At 49.8% G+C, this 19082-nt stretch overlaps 2 protein-coding genes across 3 annotated transcripts in view; both read left to right on the top strand.

Annotated features, from left to right (window-relative positions):
• The window catches only part of IGDCC4 (immunoglobulin superfamily DCC subclass member 4), a 102256-nt gene extending 94359 nt beyond the window's left edge, over positions 1 to 7897 (top strand). For both annotated transcript variants that reach the window (XM_074917427.1, XM_074917426.1), the window contains exons 19-20: positions 876 to 1040; positions 2837 to 7897. In XM_074917427.1, the coding sequence (XP_074773528.1) occupies positions 876 to 1040; positions 2837 to 3367 (696 nt within the window). In that variant the 3' untranslated portion in view covers positions 3368 to 7897. The remainder of the gene's footprint in view (positions 1 to 875; positions 1041 to 2836) is intronic.
• A 4697-nt stretch (positions 7898 to 12594) lies between these two features.
• IGDCC3 (immunoglobulin superfamily DCC subclass member 3) overlaps positions 12595 to 19082 on the top strand; it is a 104540-nt gene continuing 98052 nt past the window's right edge. The window contains exon 1 of the mRNA XM_074917263.1: positions 12595 to 12697. Within this exon, the coding sequence (XP_074773364.1) occupies positions 12631 to 12697 (67 nt within the window). The 5' untranslated portion in view covers positions 12595 to 12630. The remainder of the gene's footprint in view (positions 12698 to 19082) is intronic.

The raw sequence follows: 19082 nt of genomic DNA, 5'->3' as shown, positions 1-19082 counted from the left end.
TAAATAACTTCAGCTCTTAAAGGCACACATTTCCCATACACAGAGGTGTGCATTCAACAGTTTATTGCGAGGGGAAGCTGAGAGAACCCAGAACAAATTGCGTTCAGCCCATATAATTTAATTAGATCTACAAACAAGGTAACACTGGTTGCCCAGGGGATTTAAAGCTGAGCTAAGAATTGCTTGGTGGTCTGTTGCAAAAAAAAAAAAAAAATTTAAAAAAATAAGGCCCCCAGTTTTGTGCCTCTTTGTTGATGGGGAATGGCAGAGTGTTTACCCAAGCCCTAGCTTAGAGCAGGAAATCTGTCTGCACCGCAGGGCGAGCAGCTTAGCATTGTCTGCAGCTCTTACACGTGCCAGTGCACACAGGTGAGGATCCTCCATGCTGCAGAGCATCGCTTGTGCCAAAGCAAATGCCATAATCATTCTGCTCCAGATTTCCACCATCCCTGTTCCTTCCCAGTTTTGCAGTGCTCTGGGTTGTTTGCAGCTTTGCAGGGAGTTGATTTCAGTGGACCTTTAAATGATGTTTTGTGCCATCATACACCTGTTGACCTCAGAATTTGAGAATCAGTGGAAAGTGTCTTATGCAACCAGTTGTGAATTGTCTGGCAACTTTTATCCCCTTGCTCTGCATCAGACCACATAACAGCAATAGAGCCTGCTCTAAAGCGGTGACTCTCAGTCCCTTGCAGCAAGCATTTTTATTTTGATGCCATCAGAAGTGTTTTCCACATTTAATTTGTGTCTTCCAACACTATGGTATTTTTCCCAACTTGCACTTTCCTTTTTCAAGCTGCTTCTCATTTCAGGTTTATGAGGATAAGAATCTCTGTGATAATTGGATCTTTTCTCCTCCCACTTCTCTTCTGCAGTCTTCATGGAATAAATCAGCCAACCAGCCCTGGACAAACAGCATAGCCAGATATGGGGACACTATCACAAAAGAGCCTCTCTCTGCTGTGAACGGATCGCTGAAGCTCCCTTCCAGTGCAGGACAGAAGCTTTTGTTACAAGCTCTGGTTTACGATGCCGTTATGGTGGGTGTCTTTATTGACTTGTGTATTCTGATGTGATTTTTTCCACTTATGCTCCCCATCTCCTTTTCGCAGCACTGGAGAAAATGTTTTCTTCTCTGAACTAGCTTTAGTTGGCTGATCATGGGCTTTATTTTTTTTCCCGGGGTATGGGAGTGTATGCCAGCGAGACTGATGGGATTTGAGTAAAAGCTGTTTGTTTTTCCCAAGCGTCACTCAAAGCCTCAGCTCTTCCCCGATCTTCTGTGTCGACTCCCGCCAGCCCTGCAGAGTCTGTGCTGTGGCCTTTTTCTTTCAGTGATGGTTCAGGGGGGTCCGACGGCTCAGCTGCCTGCAGGGTTGTGTCAGTCCCGGTTCCTGAGGACCTGGAGCCAGGCACCAGCAGTTTGCTTCGAGTCTTTGCTGGGGCCATGCAGCAAGCAGCCGAATGAGTTAGGAGCTGCAGTGCTCAGTGCAGTCATTAAGATCTACAGTGTGCTCGCCTAAAGGAGGGATGGCATTTTTGCCTGTACAGGGAGTCAAAGATCAAGGGATGATTTAAACTCCTTCTCCAGATAGGGCAGAGTAATTTCCACTACACTTGTCTTTTTTATGTGGATGCACAGACTGGGAGGAAATCCTGTTTCTGGTATTGCATCATTGGAATAAATAAGCACTCCCATGTTTGGGAGAGGTTGTACAAGGATCGTGATGTCTGTGCCACAGTCTGAGCAAAGCAAGATGACACCTGCTCTGTACCAGAAGGTTTCTTTGATTATTGTTATAAAAAGTTCACTCTCCACCCCCAGCAAATACTTCTAAGTAACCTACCTGTTTTTCCTTCCTAGGTAGTAGTGTGAAAATCAGTTAAACACAGGATGTAATTAACTTTGTGGATAGAGTTAAGACAGTGTTTTACAACCCAATTACAGGGTACTGTTTACAGCACAGCTTACCCCATCAGAATTTGTCAACAAAAGGAGAAAAGTGTTAAAGTATGTAAATGATGCACAAAGTTGGCTTTAACAGTGCAAATTATACGTGGGATATCACTTCCATACTTTGAATTGTCTTCTTGCTACTAAATCACACTCAGCCCAGAATCTAAGCACTGATTACCTAGACAACTCTTTGTGAGCTTCCAAAATAATTTGTTAAATTACTGAATGATAATCTAGAATGACCTGCTTGTTAGCCAGATTTGTGGAGCCTGAACTCTGCTTAAACTGCAGAGGAGAACTGGTTGTTTTCTTTCTGAATTAAAGTGCTTGAATTTACATCAACTTTTGCAAGCTGTGACCGGGGCTCTAACAAACATTTTGTGTATGTAGCCAAAATTAAACCAGGGAGGGGAGCCCTGGTATCTAGTTGTGGGTCTGTAGCATGAGCTGTCTCGGAAGCCAGTTTCCTAGAGCACTGCACACTCGCCCTCTAGAAATCTGGCCCTTAATAAGGAAACAGACAGGTGAGTTTGGGAAATTGTGGTCTTTGAGGCTTGAAGGAGTGGTTGCTCCAGCCTGCCAAGAAAATGTGGGCAAATCACTTCACTCTCTTGGGACTTGCTTTCCCAAATGTAAAATACGAATAATGATCCTGAGGTGATTTGAGATGATGCTTAAGACTTCAGCTCTGAGAAACATACCAAGATAATGCTTAATAGAGGCATGTGTACATTCCATTGCACTCTGTGGGATTAAAAAGAAATACATTTCTGTGCTTGCTTGGGTCACAGCCTCAATTATCTGAATTTCACTTACTTTACCGTCTTTTTTTTTTTTTTTTCTTTTTCTTTTTTTTAAATTTTCCCCGTTTGATAAAAGAATGAAGCAAAGAAAAGCCACCCACCAGCCAGCCTCCACCAAGTGGAAGCAGAGGTGATTGTCCATTCTGATTTTTCAGCCTCCGATAGAGACTACGACTCCCAGCTGCACACCCTTGAGAGTGAAGAGACAGAAACCGAGGAGCAGGAGCCTGAGGAGCTCCCCTCGGGAGAGGTGGCTCTTCCCAGCTCGCCCAGCACCCAGCAGGACTCTAGCCAAGTGCTGGTGGACTGCTTGGGCAATTCTGAGGCTCAGGCCCCAGACGAGCTGTTACATACCGACAGAAAGACTACCAAAACAGAGGCCGTTTGCATCCGTGGGCTCACGAACGGCTTCCACAGGCACAGGGAGAGTCTGGATTCGGTGGAGAGCGGAGATTCGGACTCTATCCAGGAAGGCAGCGGGGATGTGCAGCCAGTCAAGTGCCAATCTCTTTCCCCAGCCCTGGAGGAGGCCCCCTTCTGTAGTAACTCTGGTTTAACCAGTTCATCCTCAGCATCTGAGAGCATGGCATGTGTCCACAATCATTGAAGAGTGAACTAATCTGATTTTGATCATGGGAGAGCTAGAAGTGCTATAAGGGCCTGTCCCTGTGAGGTGCTGCATGCCCTTGACTCAGCCCAGCAGGAGGTAAGGCGGCACAGCAGCTCACCAGAGCAGGATTCGGACCTTGTCAGCTGTACATATTGCCTTCAAGAAATCAGTAGGTAGATTGGTAAGGGCCCATCTTCTTCCCACCACAGCTGATGAGTAACTTGGTGTTTGTGGGAGCAGGATTGAGCCATCTGCCAAAGTCTGATGTGAGACCAGAGCTAGAACTGAGCCTTCTGTGTTAGGCTGGGTTGTCACTTAGCTGTAGTCCTCAAGGTGACTGTCAGGACATCTCCTAGTGCTGGGAAGAGGCACGGTACACTGAGCGATTCTTCTCAACTGTCTCTTCACCAGGGAGCACCTCGGCATTACCTACTGCCTCGCCACATCGGGATGGATTTTGTCAGAGGAGTCCCACAACGGGGTGGAAGCCAACAGAAACAAATTCAGTGAGCTGTAACCACCAGCCTTTTCTGCCCTCCCGTGGTTAAAAGGATGATAAGGCTCTCTTTGTATGCTACCACAGTAACTAGGACTAGCAGGCTGATGTAGTGGCCTTTTATTACACACTCTACGAGTGCCTCTAACAACTTGTACTATATAGAACCTTCTTCAGTGTCTGGGTCATTTCACCAACCTGGGCTTTGTTTTATGTAGGTTCTTGTACCTAATATTTTAGGTACACATCTGTCCTTTTAATGTACAACATGTATTTTTATTTCCTTGGAACATCTTTATATTATTTAATTTTATAAAGTGGAGTAGTGTGTGGTATAGAGTAGCATTTTTACTACTTGACTCTTTCTTTATTTTTTCCTCCCTAACAACACAACTACCTCATGTCTGTTGGAGAAAAAAAAAGCAGTAGATATACTCTTTTGTTATAGTCCATTATAGGTTTTAACTTATTCTTATACTGCCTTTTTCTAAAGAATATGTTTGCACTGGTTGTTGACTCTTTTTTTAAGGCATAGTGCTGCAGACCTTTTGTCTCTCTTGCTTTGTTTTGAAGTGTTGCTGTAGGACACCTTCCCTACAGCAGGAGAGTTGGGTTGTGTTTCTTTCTAGGACTGTGTTTTGCAGGAGCTAGCCAAAGAAGCTGCTCCATCTTTCCTGAACAAGCTTATAGTAGTGAAGAGAAAAAAGAACCAACAATTGCAAAAGTAACTTGTCATCTTGGGGAAAAAAGAATCAACAATTGCAAAAGTAACTGGTGGTCCTGGGGACATCTAGTTCTTTTTTTTTTTTTTTTTTTTGTGCCCAAGTGGAGGCATCTCAGATGATTTAGATTTCCAGAGAACAGCTCTCAGCCTTGTGTAAGCAGTGGACTTGCTGATGGCTTTGGATGAACAAGTGAAATTTTCCAGTCACTTCTCAGAGTCCTGGCCAAAGTGCTTTTGGTTGTTGGGTGGTGTTCTTTGGGTTTTTTTTAAGAGCAGAGCAACAGCAGAGCTTGAAAATTAAAATAAAACCTTTGGTCTCATACCAGCCAGTCTGATTTGAAAGTCACCCAGTGACTCTTCCTTGCAGATGTTTTTTGCTTACTGCTGACATGTCTCTCAGCCTGGCCTCCTGATGTGGGGTGAACTTTTCTCTACCTTTTCTTGAGCCTGTCTCTGCCCTGTTCCAGGCTTGCAGAGTTTGACTGTGAATGCTACAGCTTGAACCAGCTCCACGGGGGCAACGAGGATCGGTAACTGTTCATGGGTGTTTGGTAAATGTTCTGCCTTCCTGGAGGATTCAGAGATCTGGCCATTTGTTTGTTTAAAAAATGAGGGGAAAGATGCCCATCTCCTTCTTTTCTTACTGAAATTCCCCCAAAGCTATATGGGGAGCTGTGTGCTGACCTGAGGTCCTGTAAAAAACCTTCTTGTGGTGCAATCTGGACTGAGATATCACTGCTAGCAGCAAGGAGAACCTTGCTCCACCAGCACCCTATCCCTACTTCGGTTGTGAAGAGCCCTGCTGCAGTGTGCCTGTGTTTGGAGCTGAGCTGGACCAGCCTGTGTCCTTGCAATCCTCCATCAAACCCTGTTAGCTCCAGCTCTTCAGCAGACGAGTACCTGCAGGCCTCTGTGTACCCTGTTGGGAAGGATATTGGAGCTTCTACCTATCCCTTTCCTACAGCATCTCCTCCCAGCGTGACACGCTGTTCTGGTAAACGTCTGTATTTCCAGTCCTTGCACTTACTCTGTTGCTCCGGCTGACACTTGGTGTCCTGAGGAGTCTCGGAAATTCTGTTCCGTGCTCTGAAACACCGTGACTCTGAAAGGCTGTGGCTCAGACTATGAAACCAGTGCCAGTGAGCAGGCTGGTCAGCAGCTAGTGTGTATGCTACCAGAGCAAGAGGCTAGAAAGGCAAGAAACCGTAACTGGACAGAGGAAGTGTGTAAATAACCCCCAGAACTCACTCACAAGACTTTGAAAGTAATGACCTAGCAGGGTTACAGATAAGGCAGTGAAGTGTTATTGAGGGCAATAAGGGCAATTTACAGTTATATGGGAGCGGATGCAATTACAGAGGTACAAACCCTCCAGCTGGGGAGTATCGGGTGTTAGCTGCAGAGGGTGGGGGAGACTTCTGCAGCTGGACCCTCAATTCGCCATTAGTTTCATGGAAGAGTCCTCACCCTTCCCTAGTGACAGAACAGACCCTGTACAAGCTACATTGTTGCTACTGAGGGACCAGAAAGCTCACTCCAGAGCTGGTGACTTCTCACACCAACCCCTGGTGACTTCTTTCACCTTCAAAACCAAGTCATCCGCCTGCAAGCACGCCGAAGGAGCGCTTCTGCTGAGTGGGCAGCGCCAGCAGGACTTTGGCCAGCAGCAGGTGTGACCAGGGCACCGGAGTTCTCCTGGCTCCCTGTCGTGACATTGTGCCTGGGGTGAGTGATGTGCCAGCCTTGAGCTTTCCATCAGGGGCCTGTGGGGTGGAGGCTCAGTCCAGCAGCTGATTCAGGTGTGTGCCACAGTTTTGGGGGCACTCCCTTGTACGTGTACCCTCTGCTTTGTCTGGACTGACTTCAGCAGTTGTATAGCCATGAGGCGAGCGTTGCTGCTCTGCCCAAAAGCTGTCCCTGCCTGTTACTGAAGCCAGCACAAGCTGGTGCGGTGTGGCACCGTTCCCCTGGATCACCCTGGGCCAATCACAAAACCACTGAGTTAGTTACGTGCTCCAAGAGCTTTGGAGGAGATACGGCAGAGTGCAAACAATTCGGCTTATGCAGCACAAAAATACTTTGTCTCCTCATGCTGAGGCTTATTCTGATCTTGTTATGTCCCACTGAGTTGTACCAGCCTGTGAAACTGGCAGTGTTTGGATGTCCAAGTATGGTGGTGGCCGTGGACTGGCACGGCAGACCTCAGCTACAGAAATCAAGGCCGTTCCCTCAGAGCCAAGAGATCAGCGCTGACCAGCAGCAGCAAAGCTGTTCTCCCTACAAATGTGTGTCCACGCGGAGTGCTGGGTGTCCTTGTCCAACTCGGCTGTAGCCCAGGTCCTTCCTGTCCTGAACGCACGTGAGACCTTTCTAGTCTCAGCTAGAAATGAATGGAAGAAGACAGATAATACACATTTTGTGTGTGAAGCTGAAACAACCAGTGCATATATTTTTTTATCATGAAATAAGTAGCTTTCTTGCAGATTTCTCACAGACACACAAACTGTTGATACCTTTAATTACCCATCATACTTAATCTATATTCCTACACATCAGGCTTCTTTCTCCCTTTTCTTCCTTTCAGTAACACTAAAGATTATTGCTGTTCAACATTTTGCTGGTGTATATTGTTTTACATTGTTAACATGTCAGGTTTGTCTCACTGGCATAATTTTGTAGTATTAATGTTACTGTTTGGCTACACAACTGTATATTCCCCGTGCTGCTGCAAGTCGCAATTCTCATCCTTTCATTTTTAATTCCTTGTTACATGAAACACATGACTTGGATAAAAATCTCTTTCAACTTTTTGTTGATTTTATTTCTTACTTAACAGACAGCAAAGTTCTGGTTTAAATAGTTCAAATGAGATAACTTATAATCTAGGGTTTGAGAATTTTTTGCATTATTAGCTAACAATCTTGAGATCAGCCCATGAAATATGCTGTGTAAGAAAACAACCATTATAATGGTTTATATATGGTTTTGATCTCCTTAGAAATAGTTGTTTTGAAGGGATCATTGTGTCTTTTCTAATCAATACTTTTTTAGAAAAGAAGTGTTTAGTCCAGCAGAAATCTGCCATCTAGTTCTGTTATTGTATTCCCTTGCTTGTATTGGAATTTCATTTAATTTTCTACACAGTGCATAAGAATGTGTAACCAGAACTTGATCTCGTTTGAAGATTGTGTCTGTGTTTGGTTCCATGCTGTATTTAATTATAACTTTCTTTCTTCAGAGACTGTTCTTACTCCACAAATACTCCTTAGTGTTAAAGTGTAAGAAGACATTGTCCTTATATTCCTTAACTAATGGGTTATTAATAAAATATTAAAAGAAAAAAGAGTGGGATTTGTCTCACGATTCAGTCTGTTACAGCTCTTACTCTGAGAGAAAGTTGTGGAAGGCGGATCCTGCTGCTGTGCTCGGAGTGGCTGAACCCCGGGGAATTTTCTGTTAGATGCTGGGCCATGCCCTGCTCCTCAAAACACGGAGAGGACGGCCGGAGAGCGCTCTGTCTGCATGAATTTGCCAAAGTCGGGCCTGCCTAAAGCTGCGCCTCACAGCGCAGGGACGGCCTGCGTGTGCATTTCCCAGCAGCTCAAATTCAGCCTCGTGCTTCTCTGGGTAACTCGTGTCTAGAGGAATCTGAACAAGACGCTGCAGCTGGCAGCCCCAGGAAGCATGGTGGAGCTCCTTCCATGGCGAGGGGTAGCTCACTGGTGGGAGCAGGAGGCAGGAGCCATGCTCGTGCCCGTGCAGTGCCTGAGCTCACAACCGTGGGGGTTGGGAAGGTGGGATGATGGTGGGCCTGGTTCCTTAGGGATTCTTCTGGGATTTCAGGTGCGGGCACAGTTTGGGTTCATGAGGCATTTCTTCATGCCTGTTCATTTCTCAGTTTTGAACTGATTCCTATAAGAAAAAGAGTATTTGTCCAGTTCCATGCTTCCTCTTGCTGGGGATGTTTTTAGTGTGAAAAATAAGCAGAAGCATCTAGCCAATGAACGGTGAGACTTCTCTTCGATGGCGCGCTGGGCTGAACGCTCTGTGGCTCGCATCCAGCGAGATTGGCGAGAGGATATCTGGCAGTGCCCGAGGACACACAATTAACCTCTCATGCATCTCCCTTTCCTCCTAGGATGCGCTCCCTACTTGAGTAGATAGTTTCCATTATTACTTTATGCTGCCAAGACTACAGAGCCATAAAATCTCATTTTATCTGCATTACAGAGGTAATAAATCTGTACTTAGTGTAGTGTTCTCTGATAGTGGTTAAAGGGAACTCTGTCAGAGTACGTAACTGTGATGGGGTTTTCTCCCGATGACAGGTAACCCCACAAATGAAGCAAGGAAGAACCTGGGGGGGGGGGGGGGGGGGGGGGGGAGCGGGAAGGGGGGTGGTGACTGCAAATCCTGCTTCAGCAAGCAGTTCGCAGCATGAGGTGCTGGTGGGAGGCTCTTCAGAGGGAACACAGTGGGGTGGCATGGGTGAACAGACAGACGGACAGCAGTTAGAGGGGAGACAGGACCACGGTGAAGCAAAGATAAGAGCGAGGTGTTGTTTGCATTTCTTTCTCTTCCCAGCCTTTATCACTGCTGTGATGCAGCTGGCAGTATTACCACAGCGGGCTTGGGGCTGCTGGGGTCTAAGGTAACTCGGTAAGTTACAAGTGCCTGGTGCAGCACATTGCCCAGCTCAACCCTCCAGGAAATGTGAGGCGATGGGCTGCGTGATGCAGCGAGGTGGCCAGGGATGCTCCACAGATGCTCTGTGGTGGAAATTGCATCTCGTGGGGACTCCTCCAGCCTCCTCCCCTCCAGCAGAGCACTGGAGCAGCAGTTACAGCAACACTCAGACCTCCGTGATTTGTGTGGCAGGTACAGTCGTGCAGGTTTCATCGTTCATGCTGGCTCCTCACACTCATTTCCAGTGATGGCAAAGCTGCGGGATCAGTGGCACAATTGTTTTCAATTAACCAAGAACACACAGCTCCTCAGCCAGGTAGCTAAGTGCTAGGAGGCATCCTCTCAGTGTGGTGACAAGTGCTGGCCCCTGCCACCACAACTATGTCCTTACACAGTCAAAAGTGGACGGGAAAGGGTTTCTGCTGGGGAAAGTAGCTTCCAGGAGCACATCCCAGGGCTGTCCCACCACGGCTGGGACAGCCCTCAGCTCAGTGCCTGGAGGCCGGTGCCATGATTTTGGCTCCCCTCCCTATTGCTCACTGCTAAAACCCTGCATGTATGTGAGTGTAAAGCTCCCTGGCTGTTAGCAGACAGGGAAACAACAATTACACATAGAATAATAAATGGAGTGAATTCAGACAAGTTAATCTCCCGCTTCATCCACTGAAACTACTAATGGTGTCTTGGGGACCTCAGTCTGCAGTTAATTGGTGTAAATCAGGAGCACTATCGGAGCTGATGGAAATTCACTGTGCAAGGGGTGAGGGGTGAGCAGCACCCTCTGAGGACGGGTCTCATGGAGGATAACCTCGTGGAGAGGGAGGATAGATGGACAGACAGACCCTGTGTCCCTCTGGGAGGACGGAGGGATGGATCCCACAACCGCTCTGCAGGGAAGGGGTTTGGAGCCTCGGTTCAGGCTGGGCACTGCTGCTCCTGTAACCCCGCTGCTTTTCAAAAGGCTCCAATTTCTGCTCGCAGTGTGATAAGCAAATTCCTGCCTCCAGTACAAAGCAACTTTTTTAAGCTCTCATGGATACAGAGGAGCACAGAAAAACAGGAGTGCTCTGGATTCCTGCTCTCAGAGGGCTCTAAGAGCCCCAAACCTGCCTTTTTCTTTAAAAATTTCATAGCTTTTCACTTGAGTCCCGTTGTTTGGCAGGACCACCAGCACTTGGGATTTTTGAATGTGACACCAGCGATGTCACCACTGTCATTTACAAGATGCAGGGCTGAACTTGGTGATGCCCTAAACATGTAGCTATGTCCCCTGGCACCTGGGTCTTGCCACAGCGAATGGCACCAAAAGCACCCAAAATCTGTGAAAACAAGCCCTGTAAAACACATGGCACTTCATTTTCTTTGGAATGATTAATTCCCACAAGCCATCCCCGGTGCCGACGGTGTCCCGGGAGCTGCCACAAACCTGTGATGGCTGTGAGTGTTACAGAAATGCTGGCGGCGCCCCGCGTCAGGAGCCAGGGAGATGGCTGGGGAACAGGAGCAGGGTTGGTGCCAAAAGGTCAGGGACAGCACAGAAATTCAGATGTTACTGAGAGTCTGATGGAGCCAGAGCAAATTCTTCCCCGGCTGAAAGCAACCTCGTACAGCTCAGCCCTCCGCTAAATGAGGGAAGCTTTAATGCGGAGCAGATGTAGTGACGTCTTCTTTCCTCCTTAGCTGACTCCAACATACTCAGGGTGCACCAGCCTGGGGAGGCACGCATTGCTCATCTTCACAAAAGGTTTTTCACCAGGTTTCTGGGCATGGTTACAGGGTTTGGTAAACTGGTTCATCAAGCTCTGTGTTTATTCTTAAAAAATAATTTAGTTAGAATCCACTGTTCAGTTGTTTTTTCCCCAAACTCCACAAAAGGCTTGGAGCTGTCATTGCGGAGATGACTTTTGCTGCTGCTGGTGCTGTGTTTGCAGAGAATGTGGGCCAAGGGACCGGGAAGGATCAGCTGGAGGCAGCAAAATACTGTGTGGGTGCTAGAACTGAGAGCCACGCAGGGACACGTTATCCTCATTTCTTGCCAGGGGGGCAGACAAATTATCTTGAGGGCTGTGACAGGATTTAGGAGCAGACTCATCCCTTACTGGGTCCTTTCTCACTGGGGCCTCTTCAAGGGGGAGCTGGCTGGTCCAACAGCTGACTGACCCGGGCAAGACACCTTCTGATAGCGCTTAAAATAAGGAGCACTGAGGGGCGGGACAAGCCCAAACTCTTCTTCATTCCTTTCCCCAGAATCCCCTCACGACCATCACTCTGTGATCCTGCAGCCCTACTTCCTGAGAATACCAGTCACCTCCAGGCATTGTTTTGTTTTGAAGAGCAAAACCCCAAAGTGGGATGGTTGGTGGGACCAGTTGGAAGTTGTGCTGCCCCTTGTTTTAATGCCAGATTTTTGGGTCCCATCCCTAAGGGCAGGCAAGAGGCAGCTCCCCAGCCTGGGGCACAGCCACTCGGGCTCGGGGATGGGACCCTGCCTTTGCCCGCTGTGGCACACCCTGACACCATTGCTGAAACCAGTTTGCTCTGAGCAGTGAAGGCCAGGACAGAGGCACTCAGGCAAGGAAACTTCTTCTATCTATCTATCTATTAGATAGTCTAACTATCACCACCACAAGCTCAGGAAGGAAGGCAGGGTGCTGGCTGCCATCCCCCGGGCATGGTGCGGCCAGACAGGGCCGGGCAGTCCAGGCTGGACCCCTGGAGGGGTTTCCCGCTCTGGGGGGCTGCGGGGCCGCGCCTGAGAGAGGCCATGACAGGGACCGGGGAGGGGAGACCTGTGAGGGGGCTCTGATGAGTGAGCTCTATTGAGTGGAGAGACCCGTGAGGGCATCTGGTCAGGGGAGACCCGTGAGGGGAGACCAGCGTGGTGGCCCCAGTGAGGGGAGCCCTGTGAAGGGGGCTCTGCTGACACGGCTCCGCTGAGGGTCCCCGCGGGTCCCGGGCGCGACAGGCGCCCGGTGTCCCCTCACTGGGGCCGCCCGCGGGAACCCGCGGCGCGGCCGGCGCCCTGGCGGATGCGCAAGATGGCGCAAGGCGCTGCCCACCCGTCCCCGCCCGCCGGCGGCCCCGCTCCCTCAGCGCCGCCCCCCCGCCCGCCCGGCGCGGCGGCGTGCTCGCGCGGAGGGGAGCAGCGCTGAGATCCGCTTTTTGCGTTGGGTTTTATTTTCCTTCCCCTTTCCTTTTTTTTTTTTTTCCCCTCTCTCCTTTCCCCCTCCCCCCTCCCCTCCCCTCTCGCAACTGGGGGTGGTTCTCGCCTGGCCTCCCTCCTTCCCTCCCTCCTGCGCGGGCTGCTCCCTCCCCGTGGGGCGCAGGGAGGCGAGCCCGCCCGCCCGGGATGCCATGGCTCCGCCGGGCTCCGCGCTGCCCGCCTGCCTGCTGGGGCTGCTGCTGCTCGGCTGCCGCGGAGGTAAGGGCCGGGCCGGGCTTAGGGAGCGGGCGGGGGGACGGACCTGCCGCCGCCGCGCCCGGCACCGGGGCTGCTCCCCGCCGCCCTCGCCCCTCGGTCGGTCGGTCCCGTCCGCGGTCCCTTCCGCACTTCGCGTCCCTTCATCGCCCCCGTGGCGGCCGGTGCCCCACGTCCCTCCGCAGCGCGGCGGCGGGTCCCGGTCCCACTTGCTGGTCCCCAGCCGGTCCCAACCCTGCACGCCCCCCTGGTCGCTCCCAGCCCGTCCCCGTGGCATCGGGCCGCCGTGGAGGCTGAACGGGGCCGAACAGCTCCGGTGGCTGGAGGGACCGAGGGCGGTCCCGGCACGCGTGAGTTGCGCCGTGGAGCTGTTCCGCCGCCGTGTTAGCATCCTTCGGCGGGAGCGGGGGGCTCGTCCCTCCGGGAAGGCACGTTGGGGTCGTGGTTTTTGGCTGCAGCCTTCTCCATCAGCCCATCCAACACCTTAATCTGCAAACAGCCCCTAAGTGTTTCCCCAAAGCTGTGTTTTTAGGTGGAAACCCCACTTGGCGCGGAGGGGCTCCGGGGGTGGCTCTTGCCCCCATGGCCAGCGTTGGGGAGCGATGGGGTGGCTGCCGTGGCAGTGGCGTGGTTGGGCACCCGCGCTCGGGGACCAGACCCGAAATCATCACCGGCGGTGTGAGCGGGAGACGGTGTCCGAGCAAACGAGTCGCGTTGGTCAGCAAAGGTGGTAGCTACGGAAAAGAGATGTTGGGCTGCAAGTTGCAGGGATGACGACGAGCTACTTTAAACCTACAAGTATTGTGCTTTCCTGTAATGCCTGGCTCGGTTCACACAGCCGCGACTGGTAACACCACCCACCGGACCAGGGCCGAACTACAAAAACATCAAAGGGATTTTTCCCTGGACCTACTGTGCACATGCCCTGCTGATAAATTGCAATATTTTCCTTCTACTGGTGATGCTGCTTAAACACGGGTCTAATCTGAGAAAGGTGCTGTTCTGCAGTGAAATACTAGTGTGCATCCTGTCCCCCCTTCACTTAGCAGTCTTAAAGTTGGAATTGTTTAAAAAATGTGCAAGCAGCCCAGCATAGAGGGTGAAAAGCGTGTGTTAGATTAATCGGAGATTAGCTGCCGTGGTGTTTAGGAAACCAGGCTGTGGGCTATTCCCATAATAAATCTCGCCACGTGGTTCGTAGCAGGCACAGCGAGGAGGAGAACCCAGTGTAACTCGCGGAAAATACAAGTTATCTGTGAAGTGAATGTATGAAGCAGGTCTTGTTACTCTGTTGGGATGCCTGGGTGCGCAGCAGTGCAAGGGGATGGTTGAAAAAGTACTTATTGGGGTGGGGGGGAACAAAAGTAAATTTTTCAAAGCAAAACTTTAGGAAGTTGAGTGTGTGTCTAGTTTATCTCCTGCTGCTGTCCAAATTGCCCTGCGTGTTTGTTTACGCTGCGAGTTGGCTCCTGACTTCCAGTCAGTGGTTCCTGACTTCGGGGTGTGTTTTGCTGGCCCCGCTAAAGAGTGCTTTGCCACACTTTAAAAGTTTTTCTATTCTGAGGTGTTTTTTTTCCCCCTTTGCTGGGTTTACACGCTCTAAACACAGTTAAGAGTGAGGTAGCGTGCCTCTGTTCTCTGCTGAATTCAGTAAACCCCCCCGTGTCGGTGTCAGTCAGCGCCGGAGCAGAAAGCCTCGCCGCAGGGACGGATGCTTGTCGGGAGCGGTGCCGCGCTGCGTGGGACAGGATGCTCTGCTCCCACCCCTGCAGTTTTCAAACTCCCCAAAATGCTGGCCTGGTCACTGTGAACCAGGCGTTGGGAGCTGCTGGTCAGCGTGCTGGAGTGGGCTCAGCAGCGAGACAGTATTTTCTTTCTTTTTTTTTTTTTTTTTTTTTAATTTCCTGGAGCTCTTTGTTCTGGGTGGTGGACAGCTTTTGTCTGTTATTGCTGAGCCCGGCATTCAAAGACAGGCATAGGATACGAGAGGCTCTCCGGCTCTGCTCAGTAACAGCCTTGGAATTAAACATCATCATTTATATTTAAGTAGGCTTAACTTCTAAATTATTGAAGCTCTAAGCTTTCACTAATTCCTACTCTGTGTGGCTTTGTTGGTTTTTTTAGACGCAAAAAAAAGATTGCTTTCTCCTAAATTGGTGTAATACCCTGTATTTTTTCTTAATATATATAGAGGGTATCAGGTATAATTTCCCCAGTACCACTCAGAGACACTATATGAAATTCAAACCCATGTCGGGGCTTTGTCTCTCTCTCGGGGGGGTGGGGGTGTTCAACAGGAGAATTTCAGGACGTGGTTTTCCTGCGTGGTGGATGCAGCAGGCGGTCTGTGAATTGAGGTGGTCGTCTCACAACCACATACTTTTGCGCCATGTCTGGGACCCGTGCTGGGTGCAAAGCTCACGCAGGTGTGCGAGCATGCAGCCCCCCATGCTGGTGGCACTCGGACGTCTGCTGGGGCCATCATGGTACCGAAACGAATCTTCTTGTTGGAAGTAGATAAAAACCAGTCAAGAGAGAGGGGAGCAGAGAGGGTCAGTCCCTTCCTGATCTGCCCCGCCACCCCCCGCACAGGGAGTTAGAAATCCTAAACTACTCGAATTGCACTTCTTATTACCTGTCAGGCTCTGGACCTTGCACAGCACAAGCTCCCGCGCTTGCTTAGGAGCTGGCAGAGCGTCCCAGGGAGAGGAGCTGGACAGAGGGCCCCAGATTTAAGGTTACGGCCCTGTTCCCCACTCCCCTCCTTCCTGCTCAGCCCCAGTTTTCACTCACATACCCTGGTGCAGTCAGCCGGGCGTGCCTCAGTTGACAGAGAGCTGCGAAACGGCTCTCATTTTATGTGTGCAAATGAGAAAGCATCTCTTTTTTTCTGTCTGAACTTTTCTTTCTCCGAAGTCCTTGTTTCTGGAGAGTCCCACGTCGCAGTGTTTGAAGTGCCAAGCAGTGCCTTCGTGGTGATCCCAGCTCTTTGCTTCTCAAACCCTTGGGACGCTGCTCCCCCCGCACCTCCCTGTCCCCACTGCCTTGAAACATCTTTCTCCGCCACGCTGGGATGGCCAGACATGGCTCTCTCGCCTCGCCTCAGCGTTAGGATCCACCACTGGCTCCGGCGGGAGCAGGATGGGGCCCCGACGCAGGGCTGTGGCACGGGGAGCAGCATGCAGTGGATCTTGTGCGAAGCTGCTGCTGGCACCCAGCTTTTCCTCCCGAAGCAGCGAGCTGATCCAGCACGCATCTGAGCAGACCACACGCTTAGTTTTTCAGCCTGCAACAAATCTGGGACGGAAGATGCTTTTCTCTGTGCCCCCTTCCCCCTACTGTATTTCATGCTTTGCACTTCTGGGCTTCTGGATATTGTCCTTTTATTTGATCTAACAAAACAATGCAGGAGCCTCCCCTTGCAGATTAAGAATTCCCATTTAAATCAGCCAAATAACATTGGGCAGGAACAGGAATAGTCCATTCAAAATTACTTTGAAATCACAAACTTATTTGAACTTTACTGGAGCTTTTAGTTTTACAGAGTTTAGAAACTAATAAATTATGTAGCAGGGCTCATGAAAATCTACCCAAGTCCCTTTATCCAAAAGAATATGCAACATTTTGGTTTTGCAAGAAAATAAAAATAATTGTTTACACATGTTCAGGAGTCATTGGCAAGCATATAAAACTGATGGTTAAGGAGGCGAACATGTCAATAATTGCACTTTAAGAGAAGAGAGAGGCATATAGGTGAGCGTACTGAGAAAAGCACAGAGCATACTGATCTGGCCTTACTATTATATCAGATGTCACTGTTGTATCGCACCCTCCACTTGAGAGGAGCCCAGTCACTTAACAGCCCAGACCTGCTCCTGTGTTGGTAATTTAAAACCAGAGTTTCTGAGCAGAGTCAAGGATTTTTTTTTTTTCTTGCACATGTGATTGTGTTGATGAAGCTAATGGCAAGTCAGGAGGATGCGGGTTGTGGCAGGTGATTCTGCCGAGCTGTGAAGATGCTTTTGCAAAAGGATCTTTGCTGCTGAAACCTGAGAGTACGTGAAAAGGGAGAGAAGTGCTAGTGTTTCGCTGAAACAGCTCTGGTTTTGAAGCAAGCAGGGATCAGTGCAATGCTTGGCTCCTTGAGAGGAGCAAGGCAATGCTTTCTTCCATCCTCAATTTCATAGTGCCAGGGCAGGAGGTGATAAGGCAGAGGGCATGGCAGGGAGGAGAGTGCTGTTTGCTTTGAATCCCCTGGATGTGATGAGGAATTTCAGAGGTTTTCATGTGCACAGAAACTTCTCTTCCTCCAGAAGGACCTTGCCTTTCCTTTCCTTGCATGCCACCCAGCTGAAAGCCAGGGGCTGGGCAATGGGGGATATGCTGGCTGGTGGGTTTTGGCACTGTGATGTCGAGGAGCTTGTGGCTCTCTCAGCAGCCTTGTGCCCTCGCCCTCCTCCCAGCTGATGTGTCTGATCCACGGGCACCATTACCTACTGCGTGGCCACTCCATTCCCTGCCAGGTCTGTGCAAGGCACCGGCCACGGGGACAGCCACCTCCCTGCTGCTTTCTTACAGGGTTGGGACCTGAAACCATCTCTTCCCTGTCCTATGTTAGAGCATCCTTGGGGGCTGAACCCTGGAGGGGCCCTGGCTCTGGGCACAGTGCTTCCCATCTTGACTGCTGCCTTTGCTGTCCTCTCGTGCGTGGTTGTTTCGTGTTCCGTATTTGTATCGCTGATGCCCTCTGCGGTGAGACCATGATCTGGTCAGGGCTGCGAAACACGTGGGGAATGCAAATAACAACACATCCTATGCTTGGCTTGCTGCCGTGCTCTCTGGATGCCTCGCTGTGGATGGAGCTACTGTGGGCAATTAACTCAGAAAAGGTCTTTGCCCTTTCCAGCTATACCAACAGGTTTCACCCTGATTTCTTTAGAGATGGGGGAGCCCGTGAGGACTCGGAGCTCTTCTTGGAAAGGGTCTTTGTGCTGTGAATGCTTCCAGCTCCCACACTGTGTTTAACAAGCGACCTCCTGGGATTTGCCCACTCTGGTCTCGAATATCTGAAAATTATTTGGGGCCACTTCTCTGGCTCTTTGGTCTATGTTTGTCTTCTTGGCTAAAATTTGTCTCCCTGCTGAGGGCAGCGACGCTGGGCATGTCTCTGAGCTCTGCATCAGGTGGCTGAGAGGTTGTGTTATCCTCAACAGAGACCTCCTAATGAGTGGATGTGGTTTATGTGCCTTGATAGAAAAATCACTTTATATAACCTCCTATCTGAAAGGAAAGGGAATTTAAAAAATCTAAGCTAGTAAACTTTACTGCTAGCAAGATGTTGGGCCTGCTACAGCCTATTCTCCTCTTCTTTAAATATAAATTTTTCTGGATGCCCTAAAGAGCCAATTTGCACCTTACTATGTTGTAGTGCTTTTCTCCTTAGGATCTAGGTCAGCCTCAAGGAGGTTTAAGGGGGCACCAGCTGGATTTTTAGGCTGCCAGTTTCATCAACCTGAAACCTGTTACAATCTGCTGGAGAACATCTTTCAGGTCCAGATATCTCTTCCTCCCATTTGCAGAAGGGTTTTGAAAAAAACCACACCACTGAAAAAAACAGGAGCCATTTTTTGCAGGACTGTCCCAGTCTGCACCCAGATTTTTGGTCCTAATACCCACCTGACTATAAAAACCTCTGGTCCTGGGCTCATGGGACTCCAGGGGCTTTATTGAAGCAGGACCAGAGTGGCTGTGAGTGGTGGTAAGGCTCACTGGTGGGTTGCTGCTGATTTATGTTGTGTTATGCTGGAAACAAACACAGTAAACCATGAGAGGGTGAATTTCTGCTCACAAGAGGCAATTTGCAGGTGGATGTCATGCTGTTGGTATGATGAGAGAGGAGCTCGGGCTGCCTTGGTCTCACTGCCAGCGCTTCTGAGGAAGCTGTGCTGGGAAGAGCAGGGTGGCCCTGACTGCTCCTGTGGTATCTCACCTTGCCACAAGCTCAGACTGGGCTCTTGGTGGGTCATTTCATCTCTCTGTGATTAATGTTCCCTTTCTAGAACGGGAGTAATAATACGGGCTTCATCTGTTGGGACTGCGTGATGCTGGGGCAGGGATGGCCCTGCTGGCTGTGGGTCTGGACAGGGTCCAGGAGGATGAGCTGTGATGTTACCGAGGTCCTTTGCGATGGATGTCACTGCTAATTAGACTGGTGAGATTAGCTGCTGTATTTTTTCGGAAGCACAGGAAGGAAAGCCAAAATCATGTTTCCCAAATGGAGAAGGGCAATGCTAGGGTATGAGCAAGTTCTTTTGAAGCTTTGAACATGAATCACAGTGTCAAGTAAAAAATAATTAAACTTATTTTTTTTTTAAATGTACTTCAAAGT

Source organism: Athene noctua, chromosome 13 (assembly GCF_965140245.1).
Source record: "Athene noctua chromosome 13, bAthNoc1.hap1.1, whole genome shotgun sequence".
Lineage (NCBI taxonomy): Eukaryota > Metazoa > Chordata > Aves > Strigiformes > Strigidae > Athene > Athene noctua.
The sequence above is the reverse complement of the archived record's forward strand: the minus strand, read 5'-3'. Positions and strand labels throughout refer to the sequence as shown.